At 32.7% G+C, this 20,414-nt stretch overlaps 2 protein-coding genes across 2 annotated transcripts in view; one reads left to right on the forward strand and one right to left on the reverse strand.

Annotated features, from left to right (window-relative positions):
- Positions 1-20,414, forward strand: part of LOC134725897 (uncharacterized) — a 54,771-nt gene that overhangs the window by 26,367 nt on the left and 7,990 nt on the right. The window lies entirely within an intron of this gene.
- Positions 2,237-17,030, reverse strand: LOC134725895 (uncharacterized). The gene is made up of 7 exons (XM_063590164.1): positions 16,894-17,030; positions 16,350-16,529; positions 7,790-8,029; positions 5,272-5,358; positions 4,784-5,121; positions 4,024-4,217; positions 2,237-2,718 (listed from the first exon to the last, which is right to left on the reverse strand). The coding sequence occupies exons 2-7, from the start codon at positions 16,471-16,473 to the stop codon at positions 2,526-2,528; spliced, it is 1,176 nt and encodes a 391-aa protein (XP_063446234.1). The 5' UTR covers positions 16,474-16,529; positions 16,894-17,030; the 3' UTR covers positions 2,237-2,525.

Consider the following 20,414-nt stretch of genomic DNA (forward strand, 5'->3'; position numbering starts at 1 on the left):
AAGTCAATAACAATCAATCTTCCACGAGTGCAATGAAGTTAGCGTTTAAAAACTAAAACAATCAAATGCAAAATCCTTTAAATATTGCGAACTCATCAGCAATATAAATAAACCAGATGCTCCGCAGGGCGTAGCTTTATACGACCGCAGAGGTTGAACCCTGAACAGTTGGGGCAAGTATGGACACAACATTCAAGCTGGATTCCGCTCTAAATTTGGATTGTGATTAAATAGTTGACACAGCATAGGTTTCTGACACAGAATGAATGTATTCAAATGAACTTCAAATTTTTGTTTTCTCTTAGAGCAATTCACTATGCTGTTGAATATTAATCCTCTCAAAAAAATGTTTGAAGAAATTTTCTTTTTATTTATGAAATTTCAAATGAGAAAAATTGAACCCAATTTTTTAATCACATCCCCCTTTCCCTTATTCCAAAACTAATTTCAATTAAAATATTCTAATGGAGTTTGCAACAATTACTACTCATTTAAATACATCATAAAATATTAAGATGTAAAAAAACTGCTTGTTATCACTGAATGGTAAATATTATTTAAATTTATCAGTTGGTAGTAAAAAGTGAATATACATTGTATATTGTATATAACAAAGATTTAAGTTGATTCTGGACAAAGAAAGATAACTCCAATTAAAAAAAATTCTTGCAGATATTTCTTGCTTACTTTACTGGACAAAGAAAGATAACTCTTAATTAAAAAAAAATTTGCTATTTCACAATATTGTGAAATTAGATAGTTCTTGCCATTGCACAATACTGTGCAATTGAAAAGACTTGCTATTGCACAATACTTAATATAATAATTTTAGATCCTGATTTGGACCAACTTGAAAACTGGGCCCAAAATCAAAAATATAAGTACATGTTTAGATTCAGCATATCAAAGAGGCCCAAGAATTTGATTTTTGTTAAAATCAAACTTAGTTTAATTTTGGACCCTTTGCACTTTAATTTAGACCAATTTTAAAACTGGACCAAAAATTAAGAATCTACATACACAGTTAGATTTGGCATATCAAAGAACCCCAATTATTCAATTTTTGATGAAATCAAACAATGTTTAATTTTGGACCTCGATTTGGGCCAACTTGAAAACTGGGCCAATAATCAAAAATCTAAGTACATTTTTAGATTCAGCATATCAAAGAACCCCAAGGTTTCAATTTTTGTTAAAATCAAACTAAGTTTAATTTTGGACCCTTTGGACCTTAATGTAGACCAATTTGAAAACGGGACCAAAAATTAAGAATCTACATACACATTTAGATTCGGCATATTAAAGAACCCCAATTATTCAATTTTGATGAAATAAAACAAAGTTTAATTTTGGACCCTTTGGGCCCCTTTTTCCTTAACTGTTGGGACCAAAACTCCTAAAATCAATACCAACCTTCCTTTTATAGTCATAAACCTTGTGTTTAAATTTCATAGATTTCTATTTACTTATACTAACACTATGGTGCGAAAACCAAGAAAAATGCTTATTTGGGTTCCTTTTTGGACCCTAATTCCTAAACTGTTGGGACCGAAACTCCTAAAATCAATACCAACCTTCCTTTTGTGGTCATAAACATTGTGTTTAAATTTCATTGATTTCTATTTACTTTAACTAAAGTTATTGTGCGAAAACCAAGAATAATGCTTATTTGAGCCCTTTTTTGGCCCCTAATTCCTAAACTGTTGAAACCAAAACTCCTAAAATCAATCCCAACCTTTCTTTTGTGGTCATAAACCTTGTGTCAAAATTTCATAGATTTCTATTAACTTAAACTAAAGTTATAGTGCGAAAACCAAGAAAATGCTTATTTGGGCCCTTTTTGGCCCCTAATTCCTAAAATATTGGGACCAAAACTCCCAAAATCAATACCAGCCTTCCTTTTATGGTCATAAACCTTGTGTTAAAATTTCATAGATTTCTATTCACTTTTACTAAAGTTAGAGTGCGAAAACTAAAAGTATTCGGACGACGACGACGACGACGACGACGACGACGACGACGACGACGACGACGACGACGCCAACGTGATAGCAATATACGACGAAAATTTTTTCAAAATTTGCGGTCGTATAAAAATGTATGAAAAGTTTTAAAGAAATTAATAAAAAGCATTTTAGTCATTACTTTATAACTGATCCAGCAACAACCGGACCAGTAGTTAATTCCGGATTCATTTTCAACAATACTTGTGTATTTGATATAAATATTTAAAAAATACATACCCACATTTATTTGAAATTGCTCTGCAGATTAATTCATCAATCAATAAGTTAAAAATATATTATAACATCACATGTGAAGGTTTGAAAAATCATCATTATCTATACAGGCAATAAGCTGCAGTGCACCAATACATGTATACATCTATTTCTGTATAAAGATCTCTGTTGAAATAAGTACATTAGAAAGTTCACGAATATGTTGTTTTTCAAAATTATTGGAATTATAATTATTCATTTTGAACACAAGCATAAATATTGCAAAAAGGCCTAGCATAATTGTCTTTACATTCTTGACAAGTCATATGTAGCAACTCTTTGATCCCTATCATCCTCCCAAGTCTTTGCTGCATCTTCACCTAAAATTATCCTCATGACCAGCCTCATCAGACGATCACAGTCACCATACATCCGGGAACCTAGAAGTTTTCCGTCCTTATCTGTTTCCGTACAATAGTCATCATAAGGGGTGGTTTGTCTGCAAGAAAAAGTGAAATGTTTACATATATTACCAGGTGCTCCGCAGGACGCAGCTTTAAACGACCGCAGTTGACGAACCCTGAACAGTTGGTGCAAATTTGGTCACAATATTCAAGCTTGATACTGTCTGAGTTTGGATTGTGATCATATTTTTGAAATAATATAGGTTTTTGTCACAAAATACATGTGGTCAAAGATATAACAAATCTATTGCACAATACTGTGCAATTGAAGACTTCAAATATGAAATTTGAAAAATTTTGAAAAAAAAAGAAATCCCTAAATAAATCATACCCCCCCCCCCAAACTTATTGAAACCCCCCTTGTAGCAATAACCAATAAACTCAATCCCATCTGTTCCTTTATAGTATGGAACCTTGTAGTACAATTTCAAAGAGATTCATGCACTTCAAGATAAGTTATTGTTTGGAGACTAGACACATGCTTCTTTTTGGTCCCTATTTCCTACATGTTTTGGGCAATTAACATTAAAAAACAGCTAATCCTAGCCTCACCTTTTTTTGTATGGAACATTGTGGTACAATTTAAGAGATATCCATACAATTACACACAAGCTATTGTCTTGAAACTAGAAAAATGCTTTTTTTTTGGCTTTTTGGTCCTTTATTCCTAAACATTGGCTCTATAAACCCTAAAATGAATTCAAACCTTCTACTTGTGGTTTTAAACATTATGGTACAATTTCAGAGCAATTGAAATGCTTATACATAAGTTATTATACTGAAACTGGAAAAATGCTTGTTTTTGCGCCCCTATTGGGCCCCTTTTTTCTAAACGGTTGGGACCATCATCTCCTAAATTGATCCAAAACTTTCTTTGTGATTTTGAACCTTATGAAAAAATTTCATAAAGATTCATTTAAACTTAAGTTATTTTCCGGAAACCAATGTGTCTTCGGACGACACAGATGACGACGAAGACGACATCATACAATCCCCAAAAAATATGCGGTCGTATAAAAATAAAATATTCAAAATTTAGTAAGATCAATCTGAGAACATTGCACTATAAGTAAACTTTGCCTAAAGATTCTTCAAGAGGTTTTTTTTATAGGGTAAAAATCTATATTATTTTTATCGAATAGAGTAGAAAGATACACAAATAATAACAAGAGATTAAAACTCAAGAACGATAATTCACATAGCACCAGTTACTTAAGTATGTATGACCCCTCTTTACATAAAATTACTTTAAATTTTTTATAAATCTATAAGTTTCATCCAAAATATGTCCTCAAAATAGAATTGGAAGACAAAGAATTAAGACAGAATGTGCTAATTACCTATTGCAAATAATAAGTCTGTTCGGTTTCTTTCCCATGGCAACAAGATCAGAAGCAGGAGTTACTCTCAAGGTTGTCCCTAAACAAAGAACAAGGTCAGCTTTCTCTGCGTTGTCTTCTGCAGATTGTAAAACCGGGCCTTCTAAATAATCTCCAAAATTGATGATAGTATTCATCATGTATCCTCCACAGCCCTATAAAACAAATTATATGAAATATTACAAATAAGATGGACTACCAATTTAAAACAAACTCAAGTGTATTTCCATCAGCGTTTTGATGTGGTTTTTGCTTTGTCATAAAACACCATCAGTGACAGTAAATATTTGTTTATGGAAAAAGTAAACGATTCAAAATGATGATGTGACAGATTCGTGTGAATAAAGTACAACTGCACTGGCCTTCGGTGTTTTTATCGTTCATCATGTCGCTTTATAGACTGGTATTTTTACGATAATTCATTTCCTTATTCTAAGTTGTGTTGAGCTTTGGGTGTGTTATAATACTAATTGTAAAACTGCATGAATTTTATTTCGATTGATGTGTTTGAGGTTTTGATTTTGACATTTGATTATGGGATTTCCGTTTAGAATTTTCTGCGGAGTTCGGTATTTTTTGTTATTTTGCTTTTCACTGCTATCGTTGAGTCTAGGCTTTTAAATATGAATATAAAAAACTTCACTTTCTTACAGCAGTAATATTATCACCTATCAAAATTGGTTGCATCAAAATGTAAATATACTTAGAAATAAATGCCTACAGGATTTTGACACATGTTTCCAGTTCTGTGGTTGATTTTACATCGTTCACATTTACGGGGTGGAACTTTTTGTTTCTGAGCAGCAGATCTAGTGTTTGTGTTGCGCATGCGTCTTGTTTCACATTTTTCACATTTCTCCTCAAAACCATTCCCGTGAAGTTCTGAAATCTTCTGTGCAGGAATACCAGAAAGTCTATGAAGTCCATCCGTGTTCTGGCTGATTAAGTACTTCATTATTCCCAAGTCCAGTAACTTACAAATTGCTTCGTGAGTATACGTTGGAAGGCGATAATCTCGTTTATTTTGTTTTCCTGGTCCCGATGAGGCAGATTTAGCACCTGAAAGAAATGGAAATTCATCTCATCTGAAAATTTTACTGGTTTGAAAATAAAATGTGCGAAGTAAACATCAATACAACAGAATAACTCAATTTGGTAAGGTTGCAAAGTAATTATTCTACTTTACACGAAAATTTAAGATCAACCTACCAAAGTCTTTAGTTTTGTCATTATTGGTCCATTTGCCATGAATCCCTCTAAAGTCACCAATCCCTGCTGCAGTTGAAATTCCAGCACCTAAAATAAAAATAACGTAAATATTTGCTTGTTTATTGATTATTAATAATGTTATCGGAGGTTAAATCTAGTGCTCATCCGTGATGCCTGGGATCTTTACAGACTTTATCAGACCATAATAACAGATCTCAGTGGACATAATGAAACCAACTTGTATGCTCTGTTGGCTTTAATATGCGCTTTTTCGATTGTTTTTCAAAGAGGGGCGTTTTAAAAAAATGTTATTCTCAGTTGATTAATATAGTGGCCATTTATACCACGTCTCTTATTCTTATATCTATAGATATTTTATTTGACATAGATCCAATATACATTTATCTGTATGACTCTACGTTTTCCAAAAAAAATTTGTAAAGCACAGGATTTAGAAACCAGATGCTCCGCAGGGCGTAGCTTTATACGACCGCAGAGGTTGAACCCTGAACGGTAGGGGCAAGTATGGACACAACATTCAAGCTGCATTCAGCTCTAAATTTGGATTGTGATTAAATAGTTGACACAGCATAGGTTTCTGACACAGAATGAATGTGTTCTAATGAACTTAAAATTTTTGTTTTCTCTTAGAGCAATTCACTATGCTGTTGAATATTAATCCTCTCAAAAAAATGTTTGAAGAAATTTTCTTTTATTCATGAAATTTCAAATGAGAAAAATTGAACCCAATTTTTTAATCACATCCCCCTTTCCCGTATTCCAAAACTAATCTCAATTAAAATATTCTAATGGAGTTTGCAACAATAACTACTCATTTAAGTACATCATAAAATATTAAGATGTAAAAAAACAGCTTGTTATCACTGAATGGTTAAGATTATTTAAATTTATCAGTTGGTAGTAAAAAGTGAATATACATTGTATATTGTATATAACAAAAATTTAAATTGATTCTGGACAAAGAAAGATAACTCCAATTAAAAAAAAATCTTGCTATTGCACAATAGTGTGCAATAAGATATTTCTTGCTTACTATTCTGGACAAAGAAAGATAACTCTAATTAAAAAAAAAAATGGCTATTTCACAATATTGTGCAATTAGATATTTCTTGCCATTGCGCAATACTGTGCAATTGAAAAGACTTGCTATTGCACAATACTTAATATAATAATTTTAGATCCTAATTTGGACCAACTTGAAAACTGGGCCCATAATCAAAAATCTAAGTACATGTTTAGATTCAGCATATCAAAGAGGCCCAAGAATTCAATTTTTGTTAAAATCAAACTTAGTTTAATTTTGGACCCTTTGGACTTTAATGTAAACCAATTTGAAAACAGAACCAAAAATGAAGAATCTACATACACAGTTAGATTTGGCATATCAAAGAACCCTATTTATTCAATTTTTGATGAAATCAAACAAAGTTTAATTTTGGACCCCGATTTGGACCAACTTGAAAACTGGGCCAATAATCAAGAATCTAAGTACATTTTTAGATTCAACATATCAAAGAACCCAACCGATTCATTTTTTGTCAAAATCAAACTAAGTTTAATTTTGGACCCTTTGGACCTTAATGTAGACCAATTTGAAAACGGGACCAAAAGTTAAGAATCTACATACACAGTTAGATTCGGCATATCAAAGAACCCCAATTATTCAATTTTGATCAAATCAAACAAAGTTTAATTTTGGGCCCCTTTTTCCTAAACTGTTGGGACTAAAACTCCCAAAATCAATACCAACCTTCCTTTTATGGTCATAAACCTTGTGTTTAAATTTCATAGATTTCTATTTACTTATACTAACGTTATGGTGCGAAAACCAAGAAAAATGCTTATTTGGGTCTCTTTTTGGCCCCTAATCCCTAAACTGTTGGGACCTAAACTCCCAAAATCAATACCAACCTTCCTTTTTGTGGTCATAAACATTGTGTTTAAATTTCATTGATTTCTATTTACTTAAACTAAAGTTATTGTGCGAAAACCAAGAATAATGCTTATTTGGGCCCTTTTTTGGCCCCTAATTCCTTAACTGTTGAAACAAAAACTCCCAAAATCGATCCCAACCTTTCTTTTGTGGTCATAAACCTTGTGTCAACATTTCATAGATTTCTATTAACTTAAACTAAAGTTATAGTGCGAAAACCAAGAAAATGCTTATTTGGGCCCTTTTTGGCCCCTAATTCCTAAAATGTTGGGACCAAAACTCCTAAAATCAATACCAACCTTGTGTTAAAATTTCATAGATTTCTATTCACTTTTACTAAAGTTAGAGTGCGAAAACTAAAAGTATTCGGACGACGACGACGACGCAGACGACGACGACGACGCAGACGACGACGCCAACGTGATAGCAATATACGACGAAAATTTTTTCAAAATTTGCGGTCGTATAAAAACGAAAGACTGTCAACTCTACGACAGCTATCTGTAATTTCTACAATATGTAAAATGCTATAAGTATATAAGGATGTGCAATTAATATAAATACCTGTAAAACCTATACAGTAGTTAGCTTTTTTCAACATTTCTGCTATACGCACAGCCTCGCTTTGAAAATGAGCTTCTGAGTTATGAAATTCTGCTGTTTTCTTTGCCTCCTTCACTAATTCTTGTTCTTTGGCAGACAACTTTATTTCAGGCGTTTCATTTTTGGCGGCTTTTAAAATTGTCTGCCAACAGAAGAGATGGAGTGAAGCAGATCCGTCGTCTGTCCATTCAACCAACATTCCTATTCATAACAATCATATATTATATAGTTGTTAATCATATATAAGACTAGAACACACCCGTGATATCGCGGGTCCGTGACTGAATTAAAGTATATAACTATGTGCAAGCCTTATTTTAGTATTAGTATTGTCATCTGATAAAGTCATGCCGATTATAAGATTCACAGTTTTCTCTGCTTTCAAATCTTTCTGTTTGAACCCGTCGAACTGGAACTTATCACTTACTCTGCTTTCAAATCTATCTGTTTGAACCTGTCGAACTGGAACTTATCAATTATTGGTAATATTAATTATTTGGAAAACAAAAGGTCCTGGAATGGAGTATTTTTTAATCAACAGCATTGTCCTATATTAGTTATAAATAAAGTTGAATTCTTTGGTTCGCCGTTTTACGTCATGCCGGCTAACAAATTGCTTATTTTTAATCCAGATTTTTAGTATTCGTATTGTTATCTTAGAAAGTCTTACTGATTAAAATACTACAATAGGTAACAATTTGACAATTTAGTTTAGTGATTATGACCCGAATATATAGCATATTAATCCTGAATACAGCGTTTGTTGGTGCGCCTGTCAGATGCGGAACGTACAGATAAGGTAATAGGTAAAAGGTGAATATACTATTCATGGTATCGGTATCGGACTCGACCCGGAACTTCTTAATTATTGGCAATATTAATTGCGTGGAAAACAAAAGGGCCTGGAGTGGTGTAATTTTTAATCTACACCTTTGTACTATATTAGTTATATATAAAGTTGAATTCTTTGATTCGTCGTTTTTACGTGATGACGGCTGACAAATTGGACCTCGTAATTTTAGTATTATAGATAGTTGTTATATAGTACTTCCAAGTGATGATAGGAAAGAGAGGTAAAGATATTCAAAAATTAACAACATTGAAATTTTATAAAAGTGAAAGCTGACATGCAATCAAATTAATACTATGGTTTATAGTTTAATAAAATTGAGAAAGGAAATGGGGAATGCGTCAAAGCGACAACAACCCGACCATAGAGCAGACAACAGCCGAAGGCCACCAATGGGTCTTCAATATAGGGAGAAACTCCTGCACCCGTAGGCGTCCTTCAGTTGGCCCCTTAAAAAAGTATACTGGTACAGTGATAATGGACGTCATACTAAACTCAGAATTATACACAAGAAACTAAAATTAAAAATCCTACAAGACTAAAAAAGGCCAGATGCTCCTGACTTGGGACAGGCGGCGGGGTTAAACATGTTTATGATTAAAGTAAACGCATAAAAATACGCACATTAAAATTCAGTTCAAGAGAAGTCCGAGTCCGGTGTCAGAAGATGTAACAAAAGAAAATAAATAAAATGACAATAATACATAAATAACAACAGTTAACTGACATGCCAGCTTCAGACCTCAATTAAACTGATTGAAAGAGTATGTCTTCATCATATGAATATCAGGCACATTCCCTCCCTTTAGGGGTTTAGTTTCATACTATCATAATAAAATATATGAGAAGAACATAACCTGTGTCATGCCAACAAATTAAAATTCAATTTTAAATTAATGTGTTTAGTTCCGATGCAAAGACCCTATAAGTGAATCAATATTAAAGCCAAAATATGCAATCTTTAATGACCTGACAACAGTATCGTATTTAGAATCATGACGTTTTGCGATTGTGCGTTGGTAACATGCATGAATTGTTGAAGATGAATTTCCTATGCCTTTGTGTATTCTGCACTATCATCGTACGTACTAATATTCCTTTGAATATATAAGGTTTTTTTTTATTTCCATTTTGGCCTTGGAACGAAGGAACAATCATAGTGTTTTGTGGTAATAAATAAACATTGAGTAGAAATTTCATAGCATTTGGTTAGGACAAACTCAGGTTAGAGAACGGAAACCAACTTCCGTACGTACGTACAGACATACAATGGTAAAACGTAATGCCCCCTCTGCTACGTCGGGGCGAAATGAACGAAAAACAAATATGTATGTAACACATATACAATAAGACAACCACTGAATGACAGGCTAATGACTTGGGATAGTGGTGTAACAGTACGACATAAGAACGAACTAACTATAAAAATTAAAGTTCTGGCTGAATCATGAGTTATTTATCTATATATATATATATATATATACAAGTCTAAATTGAAAACTACGTTCAAACCTATGATTGCGTTGGATCACGGCCAACACTCGGCTAACCGAGAGATAGGTCGGTTAATCTATATTGAGTATGCGGCTATATCGGCGGTGGGTCTGTTAATCGGGTTGGCTAAAGTCTGTTAAGAGTAAAACTCACAATTTAATGTTAAACTCTGTTTAATATACAGATTTTTTGGCATATTATGAGAATCATATCAAAAAAAGAAAAGTGTCTGACAAAATGATATCTATCATAGAACATTTTTCACCATTAAAAAAAATGCATAGCCTGCTCAATTTTCAGTAAAACGAAAAGGCGTCGCGCAAGTATGTGGTTTTTATACTTGTACGCATAGCAATATTTTAGATAAAAGGCCAAAAAACATTTTTAGATATGATTTAAAGGACACAAAGTAGTACTTTGGTTCTAAAAAATCAATTTTCGTTGATAAATATTATATAATTGTTATATATGTTGAGTTATACCACATTTTAATGAATATTAGTGGAATACAGTCTGTTAATGGGTTGGACAATTTAAATCGTGTCAGTTAAGAGTTATTTAGCCACGTCAATAGTCTTACTACCTTGAATCTGGAAAACAGTATATCAATACATATGTTCCTGCTTGAATTTATATTTTCACATTAAAAAAAATGAGATGTACTTGTGACGAAAAAAATACAATACGTTGCAACAGTATCCTTATAGAAAGAGCACTTTTAAAAAAAAATTCTCTGCATTTTCTTAAAAGGGCGTGTCACTTCAAATTAGCGTTATATGGACTGATTGGCCGCTCGAATTCGCATGAATATATTATTTACGCCAAGTTATCAATCAGCCTTATTTTTTTGGTCAGTTCAAAATCTGTAACATCTATGAATCTGTCATATGTTGCAATGCAGCTGGTTAAATTCCATGCGTTTTCTTTGGAATACTAAGGCTTTTCTACCTCATGAATAGATAACCTTATGCCGGGGTCACACACTGGCGGCCAGACCGGCGTGCACCAAACGTACAGAGAAAACGTTATACGTTAGTGGCACGCCATAAGAACGCTTAGCAATCGTTCAAAGCGCGTTGCATAAGTTTCAAGGCTCATGGCCTTCCGTCCAGGAAAATGCACTATTGTAACCATCACACACAAAAAATAACCATTTGAACACGATTACATCCCTCATAACCATACTATAGAACTAGTAACATCTGCAAAATATCTCGGCGTAACCCTACAGTCTAACTTAAAATGGAACAATCACTACAACAACATCATATTAAATGCAAATAAATCTCTTGGCTTTCTGAGGCGAATCTTAAAAATTTCTAACACCAGTATCTAATCCCCAATTTATTGGGATGAACATGTTTATGAGATATCAACCCTCCCCTATACTTCTAGCCACTGAAGGAAAGTAAATACGCTTGATGAACGCTACAGCCCGAGGAAATTTTTATGCAGCATAACAAGCATACAACATACGCAAACATACGTTTCTTGAACTCCGGATACACGCTTAGCCTTAGGTACGCTTCTAGTACACCCAACACACGCTTAAAGCATATTCGCAGCGTAAAATAAGGAATAATTCCTTCATGTCATGCTCTATGCTCATTTTAACATGGGTAGGCATTATATTTGTCGATATTTTACACTGAGCGTTAGCGAGGTGTAAATTGTGGTCAAATATAATGCCTACCCATGTGAACGTGAGCATAGAGCATGACTTGAAGGAATTTTTTCGATTCTAATATGACAAATACAGTCTTTTTATATAGGTCGAAGCGTACGAAAATACCGTAAAAATGTTTAGCTGTTCCCGTTTCCTCCCCGAAGAGTCTGTACATTACATTTCATATTTGATAAGTTTAAAAAATACGAGCAGGGTAAATATATGTTGTTCGATATAACATGTCATGTATTATAAAAGTTTATGTATGCTACTTGAATGTATATATTTTAAAGGATAACGATGGAAATAACTTTAATATAAAAATAAATGTGTGCGCATGTGTCAAACATATTTTGTGCTCATTAGAACACGGCTTTGTTTACAAAGCGAAATAATTAAGGACGTCATATTAGAATAATTTTTAACACGCCGGAGCTATACGCTGATGTGTAACGCTGGTATTAGTTGCATTTCCTCAATGCTTTTCAACTTTGTTTTTGGCCTTTTAAACATTTTTTTCGAGCGTCACTGATGAGTTTTCCGTAGACGAAACGCGTGTCTGGCGTAAATATAAGGTGCACATATCAAATTTCAATCCTGGTATCTATTAATGAGGAATTTATTTCCGGTATGTATTTTCCTTTGTACCGAGTCATCATTTTCATTTTCTGCCACCTAAGGTAATGTCTGTACCAATTTAGTTCTAAACCGTGGTTCTAAACAAGAAATAGACATTAGTAAGTTTTCTTTATATTAGTGTTGGGTGCAAGTTTAATGTGTTACAACAAGACAATTGTATATTCCTGTTAATCACAATACATGTATAATATTAATTCTATTTTTCGAGTAATGATGTATTCCTATAATATCGTAAGTCATTTAGCCGACTCGCAGTTCGCAAACGTGCTTTTTTTTCTATCGAGTGACATTCAAGGTGGTGTAGAGAAAGTTTTGTCTATATTTGTTTGCATTATAAACATATTTCAGTTCATTTGATAAAAAAAAACATTACGAAGTTTATCTCTGATTTATGTACTTGTTAACTATGTAAATGACAAATTGGAACCATTCATATCAATGAAATAGAATCCACATGATATATGCGACCATTCTTAGATGAAATTAATATTACTTTTTAAAATCATTTCTATCAATTTTCAGATTCCAATGTCTTAACTTATGTTTCATTGTTCATGTTTTGTTTCCATTTGTTCTAGCCATTAATCTTGAGCCTATCTCTTTATTCAGATAACACCCCATATAGCAATTAAATAATACTTGTAATGTAATTCATAACTCTTAACAGACCAATTAACAGACCGAGTTTTATACATCCGACCCATTAACAGACCATATTTTTATCAAAAATTGATTTATGTCACCAAAATACAGTTTTTCGTGTAGATTTTTCACATATTGATGTTAATATGGTAAACAAACATAATGCCAGTCTTTTTTCGATGTTCAAAAGATTGCATGCCAGTAAACTCAACCAACTTGTCCTTTTTGTGTACATTTTGTGTGTGTAAAATGTGTATAAATTTACTGATGAGTAACTTGCCTTTTCATTTTATGGATCGTTTATTGAAGCTAGAAAAAAATGAATAACACCACTGAATTCAGTACTCCAAATCATTTTGTCAGACATGAATTGTTTTTATGATATAAATATAATTAAAAAGTTATACAATGAAACATAATGACCTTGCACTGGTTTTCACGATAACACCTGATTAACAGACTTTAGCCAACCCGATTAACAGACCCGCCGCCGATATAGCCGCATACTCAATATAGATTAACAGACCTATCTCTCGGTTAGCCGAGTGTCGGCCGTGTGGATGAAAACCGCAATTTTTATACGTGTGCATGTAAAACAAATTTCGTTGTAGAAGGGTCTAAATACTGCACAAACAACATTTTCCAAAAGACCAAAACAGTGAAAAAGTATATTTAAACAAAACGCATTTAACTAACAGGTCGAACAACTGATGTTCTTTAACCCTGCTGACTGCCATTGGCGATTGCCAAATAAAATTGATCACGAGATGTTACAAAATGGATCTTAATATAAATTTAATACTAAACAGAAAACAATGAACTTGTGAACAAGATGTTATGCCACAAACACAAGGCGTCAATATTTTTTTGTACACCAGATCTATATTTCGACAATATATGTCTCTTCAGTGATGTTAGCGATCGAAACGGTATTTGAAAGGCCATATAATTTACCCTCAATTTAAGATTGACTCTTGAATTTCAAGAGTCAATATAGGATGAACGGATCATATAAACTGGACGGAAAATATGATACAAGCCCAAACGATAAAATATAAACAAGTATAAATTGAAAACTATATATACATATAACCTGAAAAACAGGGTTCTCGGTCATAACACTTTACTGAGCATTTATAATTTTTAGTCCCGAAATATCCAGTATTTCTGAGTGTAAGTACAATAACCATGCAAGAAATTTTATGACCGCAAGGGCTGGCCTTACGTCATAAAGTTTTACTGCGTACTCGAAAAACAATATTTTGGCTCGAAACACCAAATCAAGTAATTTGATTGGTTGTTGTCTGAGTCTGAGTCTGAGTCATACTCAAAACTGTTATGACGGTAAGGCCAGTAATAAACTATTCAGTATCTCAAACGTTCTCGAAAGAAAAGACTTCTACTAAGAAGCCTATCTGGGACAGAATTTCAGTGGCAATTGTGTAAACACAAAAACGTATTTTAGTATTTGTTGAAAATAACCAAAAGACCAAAATGCTTATTCAAATTATTTTCAAACTTAGCACTTTGCCTTTTAATATTCTTAAGATGAAAAAAACAACAGTTAAATCAAATCATAATATAAGTGTGTATTTCCTAATCTGAAGGATAGCAACAGCATATTCGGTATACTTTGGAAGTGATTTTGAGGTCAAGGGATCATGTGTTGTAACTTACAGGAAATGTTTAATATCGCCGGCCTTTGTTAATCTTGTGGTTGTATTTTTTTTAAATTTTAGTTCATTTATACGTTTTTGTGTTAAGGCGCCAGCGGAATCCCGCCTCTTGGTGCTGCTGGATTTTCTCGATGTTTTGGAAACCCATTGATGGCCTTTGTCGGTTTTCAGCTCTTTGGTCAGGTTGGGTTGTTTTTTTTTGACACATTCCCCAGTTCAAAACTCAATGTTATTATTCATCATTCTATAAATATTTATATTGATTCTTTATTTCTTTCTTTCTGTCCTGTTATATGGTTGTTCTATATTATAATGAGAATAAAGAAAATGAGAAATTTACTGAAATTTTTCCTTCTAAATATCGCTCTATTAATTTTTGAGGAAACTAGAAGATCAACGAATTATACATTGGAAATCCCTTAGCATTTTAATATTATTTTCATAATCAAGTATATATTTAAGGTGGTGGACAAGGTATGGATGTCAATAATTCCACAACGATCATGTTTATAGAAAGTGTATACAATGTAAAGGGTTAAGGTCAAGGTATGAAACCGTGTAAACTTATGGAATCCATTGAGACAAAGGAATCATCAAGTTTCATGTTTATACAAAGTGTATACAATGGGTTAAGGTCAATGTACAAAACCGTGTAAACTTAAAGGAATCATCAAGTTTCACTTCCCTTTTCTTTTTCTCTATAGCTTTTAACCAATCAATCCCCACTTTCCACAAAGACTGATATCTACTACCTTTTCGGGTTTCTAGTCAGTACATATGAAAGATTGCACAATCACATTGCTTATTCAAGTACAAATGTATATCAGTATGTATAATATCCTATTGCATGTACACCTTAAAGTTTATATTTATAAAATTATGTAGCTGAAAAATATTTTGTAGAAATTGTTATAATTGGTACATATAAAGTTTTCATCATTATGTGTATGTATCCTGTAAGCTGTACTCGCTTTTGGAATAACGTGTTGTTATGAAACATGTTCAAACTTTTTAATTACCTCTGTTTCAATTAAGTATGCCTTGGAATAAAACAATTTTCAATGTTTTCCGTTGACCAAATGAAATTATTGTCAGATTGAATCCTATTCAAGATAAATCATGTATATCTATAGAATCATTTATATTTTGGGGGAATTTCCAAGACCTTTTTTTCACGATATAGCACCCCTGTGTGTTAGAGAAACTATACCGGTTTCACCGTCTGAGTCGTAAGACTACCCCTCTGAAAGTTTCCGTTTGGATGTGTTGCATTATCATACGGAATGTATAATACGTAGACACTTCGGAACCTTAAAATATCCTTAGACGATTGTTCATAGGTGAAAATTTTGCCCATATCCCAGCATATACGTATTTTTCCAATGGCTGTCTAAATTTCCCGTCTTTCAACTCAGACAACCCGGTATAGGTTTCCTAAACTAAATAACATACCTTTCTCCCAGACTTCTAAACATGTGGACATCCTAAACTTAATTACGTACTTTTTCTCCCAGACTTTAGAGCAATGAGGACATCCTAAACTTAAGTACGTACCTTTTCTCCCAGATTTCGGAACATGGAAACCTCGGACATCTGCTCTATCAGACTCAGGTTTTATTACTTTTCCCTGGTCACAGTTAATGTAGGAACATTTCACCTCTGCTCCGTTTGATGCCATCTTTATCTACACTTTCAAGACTTGTTGATCCTTCTTAATATGAACTTGCTTGTTGTCTATAAGAAGATGAAGGTAACCAAGTGAACCATTTTAAAGTTTGTTATTATTCAGTGAGCAATGATGATCAATGATGATTTTGAAGGGGGGATGAATTAAGCAGCACGAAGTAACTAGCCTTCGCTTAGCATTTATTAATAAAAATAAACAAACACACTGCCTGTCTTTGTACGTAGTACGTATGTATAATGTATACCCATTCAAGGATTTGTATAGTAAATTATTGACCCATTCAAATATTTTCTAATTACTTTCCTTTACAGTTTCACAAGATCTTAAAGGGTCTTTTAATTTAACAACTATGGTGAAATTTAACTTGAATTGAGTAACAAAATATTCGCCATATAATAAGCTTATACTCACACTCAAAGTCTTTTTGATGTGTTATTCTCAGATCGAAAATAATGTTCGATATTAAATATGCCGGTGTAATATCTATTAATAGATATACTCGTAAAATAATATTAATAGTTATCCGACAATCCAGTGACGTCAGTTCATCTTGGATATCAGAATAATATTTACTTGAACCGCAAATATGGATAATTAATTAAATATCTCTCAATCAGGAAAGGCGGAAATTATTCATGATAAACAACCAGTTTGATAAAATAATCGATTTAACTGTACATATATATATGTATATTAAAATGCAAATATGATTAATATATATATATATCACAATATTTATCATTGTTAACTGAGAAAGCCCCCTACCCTTCCAAGGTACAGAAGAAGAAAAACGGATCATAGCCCGATATTCTAATCACATAGATATACAATGGGTGCAACTGGTAATTTTGAAATGGCAGCCATAAAATATGTTTTTATCATATCATCCTAATTGGATTCTTCGAAATCCCTCTTTTTAGGCTTAAACAAAAAGAATAATGATCTCCTGTTCTTGGAACATGGTTTATGAATATCAACCTGCGCGCATTTAGTTTATCAGATACATCTTGATTGGGTAACAACCAAGTTAAAGATAACGAAGTTTAGACTCTAAAATGTATCAAAAGTAATTTAAGTCGACAAAACAATTGAAAACTGTTTTTGGTTATAAAGACTACAATCTGGACACTTTTTTACAGAAAGGTATCTGCAATTTCAACATGACTTGGTTAAGATGACAAAATATGCATATTTGGCATAAAACGGTAATTTAATGTACAGCTCTTGCTCAGTTCTTGTATAAGCAACTGTCAAATACAAATATATATTCTACATTTATAAACATTATTTGTAAAAAAAATTGTGTAGCAAAATTTCTTTTTGGGGTAATGCTGTTGCTCATATAATATTAATACCATGCAATGACAAGATCTTAAAAGAGGGATATGTTTGCAGTGTTTGCTTTTAGGCTGTTTTGAACTTTATGTGGAAGTTAAGAGCTCTTAAGCAAATATATAAGATAAAATCCTAAATTATAAACTCCCTCAGACTTTTGTCTTTATTAACATCTGAAGGATGGTATTTGGGTAAAAAAATATTACAGTTTGATTATCGGGGTCAACATACATGGCCATATACTTGGTAAAATACACGGATTCAAAGACTTTGGATATAAATCGTATGAGAAATTGTTTAATTCTTGCATTGTTCCTATACTTGATTACTCGTCTGGTGTATGGGGGTATCGGAAATATCAATCAATAGACAACATTCAGAATCGAGCTATTCGGTACTATTTGGGAGTTCATAGGTACGCACCAAATCTTGCTATACACGGAGATATTGGTTGGATCCCGAGTCAATATAGACACTGGAAAAATATGGTTAGATATTGGAATAGACTAATTCGATTTGACAGAAACTGCATTACAAGAATAGCATTCGACTTTGATTATGAACGATGTGAAAATAATTGGTGTAGCGATTTAAAGGATATTTTCTACAAGCTTGAATTAGAACATTATTACGAACTGAAATTACAGGTTGATATGTCATTGGTGGAACTTAACATTTCTCGTTTTTATTCAGACATTTGGAGTAATTCTATCGAAAGCGTCTCAAAATTACGTACCTATAAGACATTCAAAACTATTTTCGAAACTGAACACTATATTGAATTAAATTTAAGTAAAGTTGAACGGTCGTACTTGGCACAGTTAAGATGTGGAATTTTACCATTAAGAGTTGAAACAGGCAGATATTCAAGTGAAAAACCTGAGGAAAGACTTTGTATTTTTTGTAATCTTCAAGAAGCCGAAACTGAACTACACTTTATCTTTAATTGTCCGCTTTATTTGAATTGTCGAAATAACATTTTTGGTGAACTTTTAACTACAGAACTCTTCTTAGATCTGAATCATGAACAAAAACTGAACATTTTAATGTCTCTTCACACAAGAAAATTAGCAAAATATATCGTTCGTGCATTTCATATCCGACGTCAGGTGCTATATAATCTATGAACATTTAATTTTTGTGTATATTTATTCTAACTTTTTGAACTTTAATTTCAAATGATTTGAGAAATTGTGTATATATACATGTATAACGTGATTATGTTTAACCTTACTGATATTTTAAAAAGGTGACTTATAGGTCCAATGGGCCGGGTGTAACTTTGACTATAAACTTTGTAATTGTATTATATTTATGTTCACAAGTCACTATAATAAACAAATTACTTACTTACTTACTTACTATACTACATTCTACTATCTCCTAGTTAAAATTTCGATTTGTACAAAATTTTATTCTGCAAACGGAGATATTTGATTTATAAATTTTGATTTTAATGTCGATTTTTAAAATTTGTTATTGAACTTTATTTTATGTAACAGATAGGCCTAAGGCAAGACCACAATAAGAAATAAGTTGATCACATCTGCGATTAAACTGACTTCTGAGACAGAATGAACAAAAATCATGATAGCGTGTTTTATCACACTAAGTTTCCACAGGTGTCATCTTGTTAAAGGGGGTTTGGGGGGGGGGGGGCTGATTTATATAAGTTCTTGTTTCGAATCACTGTAATTTGTGCACTTCAAAAAAACTTTTAAAATAAATATTGCTTATTCCAAATTTAACGTTTCCTCTGTTTTCTACATTTCTCACATCATTAATAGTTATCAAAGGTACCAGGACTATAATTTAGTACGCCTGACGCGCGTTTTGTCTACATAAGACTCATCAGTGACGCTCATATAGAAATAGTTATAAACCAAACAAAATGTTCGGTGTGAGCCAAGGCTCCGTGTTGAAGGCCGTACTTTAACCTATAATGGTTTAATTTTTAAATTGTTATTTGGATGGAGAGTTGTCTCATTGGCACTCACACCACATCTTCCTATATCTAAATACAAAGTTGAAGAGCATTGAGGATCCAAAATTCCAAAAAGTTGTGCCAAATACGGCTAAGGTAATCTATGCCTGGGAAAAGAAAATCCTTAGTTTTTCGAAAAATTCAAAGTTTTGTAAACAGGAAATTTATAAAAATGACCACATAATTGATATTCATGTCAACACCGAAGTGCTGACTACTGGGCTGGTGAAACCCTCGGGGACGAAACGTCCACCAGCAGAGGCAGAGGTTTGTTAGAACTTTTTGTAAAAAATAAACACTAGCACATCATAGAAAAGCAAGTGAGTAATCTATGTTTCAAATTTTATAACAAAAATCTCTACTTCAAAAGCTGTGGACTTTCTATAAAAAAAATCTTGGTTTATATGCCACAAAGTCCTCTTTTTCTATAAAATGCAATGCAACAGTAAAAAAGAATGCTTTGCAATAAGTTTCCCCTTGGAATATGTACAAAATGGCCTATCTCTATTATTCCTTTTATCTGTAGTTTTGATTCAAATTAAATTTGAAAAGTTCGTACAAAAATGGCCACAGAAGGGATCATAAACCTTAAAAAAAGGAGTTGTCTGGTATA

The sequence above is a fragment of the Mytilus trossulus genome, chromosome 7, assembly GCF_036588685.1.
Source record: "Mytilus trossulus isolate FHL-02 chromosome 7, PNRI_Mtr1.1.1.hap1, whole genome shotgun sequence".
NCBI lineage: Eukaryota > Metazoa > Mollusca > Bivalvia > Mytilida > Mytilidae > Mytilus > Mytilus trossulus.